Source organism: Geospiza fortis, unplaced genomic scaffold (genome assembly GCF_000277835.1).
Source record: "Geospiza fortis unplaced genomic scaffold, GeoFor_1.0 scaffold1215, whole genome shotgun sequence".
Lineage (NCBI taxonomy): Eukaryota > Metazoa > Chordata > Aves > Passeriformes > Thraupidae > Geospiza > Geospiza fortis.
Window position 1 is genome coordinate 85,050 of NW_005054724.1, and position 3,846 is coordinate 88,895.

At 54.2% G+C, this 3,846-nt stretch overlaps 1 protein-coding gene across 1 annotated transcript in view; it reads left to right on the top strand.

Moving 5' to 3' along the window:
- SCAP (SREBF chaperone) overlaps nucleotides 1–3,846 on the top strand; it is a 59,500-nt gene that overhangs the window by 46,072 nt on the left and 9,582 nt on the right. The window contains exons 8-12 of the mRNA XM_031065270.1: nucleotides 926–1,052; nucleotides 1,262–1,374; nucleotides 2,038–2,132; nucleotides 2,680–2,778; nucleotides 3,769–3,841. Coding sequence (XP_030921130.1) covers nucleotides 926–1,052; nucleotides 1,262–1,374; nucleotides 2,038–2,132; nucleotides 2,680–2,778; nucleotides 3,769–3,841 — 507 coding nt within the window. The remainder of the gene's footprint in view (nucleotides 1–925; nucleotides 1,053–1,261; nucleotides 1,375–2,037; nucleotides 2,133–2,679; nucleotides 2,779–3,768; nucleotides 3,842–3,846) is intronic.

The following is a 3,846-nucleotide window of genomic DNA, read 5'->3' on the forward strand; positions in this document are numbered from 1 at the left end:
TGCCTTTTTTCCCTGTTTGTTTCATCCATTATCAGACAGATCATGTTCTGAGCTGCTGGGTTTAGACCTCTCTGGCCACATTTCAGTTTGGTTCTGCCCACCTCAGTGCAGTGCTGGGACTGGTGTGAGCTGTGGAGCAGCATTGTCCCCTGTCCCACCTTGTCCTGGGAGCCTGGGGGAGCTGCATTTCAGACTTCTTCTGGATCTCTGCCCAGAAAGCAGCCACGTTCCCAGTTCCCCAAGCTAGTTGGGCACATCTGGATTGCTGGCCTACAAATGACACAAAACATGGATTCTGCCTTCTCTGAAGCAACTTTTTCACAATATATTACTTTTGTTAAAAATTCACCTTTGGGGTTCTTCATTCTGATCCGAAAAACCAAAAATGTGTCAAATTTTAAAATTTCTACATTTCATTTCAGACACCGCAGTTACCTTCATTTTAGACATGAGCAGTGCAGTACCTGCATTTCAGACACCGTGGTGCTTTAATTTAATTTCAGACACTGGAGTACCTGCATTTCAGATACTGCAGTGCTTTAATTTCATTTCAGACACTGCAGTAGCTGCATTTCAGACACTGCAGTGCTTTAATTGCATTTCAGACACTGCAGTGCTTTAATTTAATTTCAGACACTGCAGTGCTTTAGTTTCATTTCAGACACTGCAGTGCTTTAATTGCATTTCAGACACTGCAGTGCTTTAATTGCATTTCAGACACTGCAGTGCTTTAGTTTCATTTCAGACACTGCAGTGCTTTAGTTTCATTTCAGACACTGCAGTACCTCCCCTCTGGGCTGGGGTGTCCTGTGACCTGCTGGGGCCGGTCAGGACGAGCGTGCTGTCCCCATCTGTGTCCATCTGTCCCCGTCTGTGTGTCCTTCCCGTGTGCTGTCCCTGCTGACCTGGCTGGGCTGTTTTGCAGGCAAGATCGACATGGTGAAGTCCAAGTGGGGCCTGGCTCTGGCAGCAGTGGTGACGGTGCTCAGCTCCCTGCTCATGTCCGTGGGGCTCTGCACCCTGTTCGGCCTCACGCCCACGCTCAACGGCGGGTACGTGCCAGCCCTGCCAGGGGCACGCCTGGGGAACACCTGGGGAATCAATTCAGTGTGCTGGAACCAGCTCCTGTGGGGCTGGACACGCTGCTGGGCAGGGTCACTGTCACACTGGAATATTTACCAATATAGCTGGACAGGACGTGCCTTGGCTTGTCCGGCCCTTGCTGCTGAAACCCTCCTCAGCTGTGCCTCTGTTTCCCCAGAGAGATATTCCCATACCTGGTGGTGGTGATTGGCCTGGAGAACGTGCTGGTGCTCACCAAGTCCGTCGTGTCCACGCCCGTGGACCTGGAGGTGAAGCTGCGCATCGCCCAAGGTGGGGTCCTGCTCTGGGGCTGGGAGAGGGGAAAGTGGGAGGGCTGGGGCTGGGAATGGTCTCACTCAGGTCTGGGAAAGAAACAAGGTGACTTGTACAGCCTTTAGTTGTGAATTCCAGGAACATAATGCTGCTGTTGTGGGCACTGCTTTTTGGGATTGTTGACCAAAACAGGCTAAATAAATATAAAAAATATTAGTAGGGGAGAGCTGGATCTCCTGGTGTGGGTGCTGAGCGCTGTCCTCAGGTCATGGATACCAGAAGTGCAGAACACAGGTCCTGCAAAATTCCCCTAAATGTGAGACAAAATTATCTTTTCCATTCTGTGAGAATGCTCTGTGCCTGTGGAAGGATTTGAGTGTGCTCACACCATGGATAAATGGGATTTGCAGTCTTCAAATCTGTTTCTAAACATCAGGGAGAAGAGATTCTAGAGCAATGCTGACTTTAGTTTTAAAAATCCAAGTGCTTTGGGTCCTAGATGGGAAACAGGACTCAGAACACTGGTGGGCCTTTGCACTCAGGAGTTTTAGCCTGGAAGGGCCTTTTGGGCCTGTTCCCTGTAGATTGCTGGTTTTAAGGAGGGGAAGTGCTGCTCCTTTGGCTGTGTTCATGTCTGGCACAGTGAAGAGGCTCCCCTGACCTGTCCTTGCCCTTCCCCAGGCCTGAGCAATGAGAGCTGGTCCATCATGAAGAACATGGCCACGGAGCTGGGGATCATCCTCATCGGGTACTTCACCCTGGTCCCGGCCATCCAGGTGAGAGGGGCTGCAGGACAGAGCCTGAGCCCTGCAGGGAGGCACTGGCTGCAGCCTCACACAGTCTGGGAGTGGCTGGGCTGGAAAAGCCTTGGGACCATCAAATCCAGCTGTCCATCAAATCCAGCTGTCCCCAGCGCTGCCAAGGCCACCACTCACCCATGTCCCCCAGTGCCACACAGCTGTAAAATCCCTCCAGGTACAGGGACTGCACCCCTGCCCTGGGCAGTTCCAATGCCTAACAGCCCCTTTTGGGGAAGAAATTTTCCCAATTTTCCCTGATTTCTAATCTGCATCTCCCCTGGCACAACCAGAGGCCCTTTCCTCTCGTCCTGTCCCTTGCTCCCTGGGGGCAGAGATGGATTGTGGCCAAAGAGAACAAAGAATGTGAATTGGAATAAATACCTTGGCTTCTCTCATGGACTCGCCCAGCCCCGAGCTCTGAGCCAGCACAAGAGGTGGATGCCAGGGCTTGTCAGTGCAGCACTGCTGGCTTCCCTCGCTCTGAGCTGCAGGGGGAGCTCATGCCTGTCTCACCCACCCACAGGAGTTCTGCCTCTTTGCCGTGGTGGGGCTGGTGTCAGACTTCTTCCTGCAGATGTTCTTCTTCACCACCGTGCTGTCCATCGACATCCGCCGCATGGAGGTGGGCAAGGGGCACGGCCCGGGGCCGGAGGGGAGCACAGCCCCAGCATGCCACCCCTGAACGAGGAAAAGGACAGAATAATGAACTCACTGAGCTCAGAAAGGCCTTTCACCACTCCCCAGCACCACCACTGTCCCTGTCCCCGAGTGCCACATCCTCGTGGCTGTTAAATCCCCCCAGGGATGGGGACTCCATTCGTGTTCTGGGCAGCTGGGCCAGGCCTGGGCAGCCCATTCCAGGAAGAAATTTTTCCTAATATTTAACCTAAACTTCCCCTGGTCAGCTTGAGGCTGTTTCCTCTCATCCTGAGCTGTTACAGTCCTGGTTCTGTACTTGTTTGGTTACACACACAGAGCACTTGAGGGAAAAGACACTCGTAGGAAGGACATGGAGCTGTGGGAGCAAATCCAGAGGAGGCATCAAGTGGATTAGAGGGATGGAGCAGCTCTGCTGTGAGGAAAGGCTCAGAGAATTGGGATTACACAGCCTGGGGAAGGAAAGCTTAGAGACCTACTTGTGGCCTTCCAGGACCTGAAGGGAGCCACAAGAAAGATGGGGAGGGATGTTGGACAGGTTAAGGGGGAATGTCTTCAAACTGACAGAAGAAAGGTTTATGCTGGACATTAGGAAGAACTTTGTGAGGATGGGCAGGCCCTGGCACAGGTGCCCAGAGCAGCTGTGGCTGCCCCTGCATCCCTGGCAGTGCCCAAGGCCAGGCTGGACAGGGCTTGGAGCACCTGGGACAGTGGGAGGTGTCCCTGCCATGGCGGGGGTGGCACTGGATGGGCTTTAGGGTCCCTTGCATCCCAACCATTCTGTGATTCCCTGGGTCTGTAAATGTGCTGGTTGGGGTAAATGGGCTGGGAGGAGACGCCGAGGGTCACCCCCTGACCCTGGGGGAAGAGTCCCTCCCCAGGGGTCCCTCCCAGCTCCCAGGAGTGCCTTTGCACTGGAGCAGCCCCTCACCCCTGCCCTTTCTCTCTGTTGCAGCTGGCTGACCTGAACAAGCGTTTGCCCCCCGAGCCCTGCCCGGCGAGGCCCCCGTGCCGTGCGCGGCCGCTGCGCCCG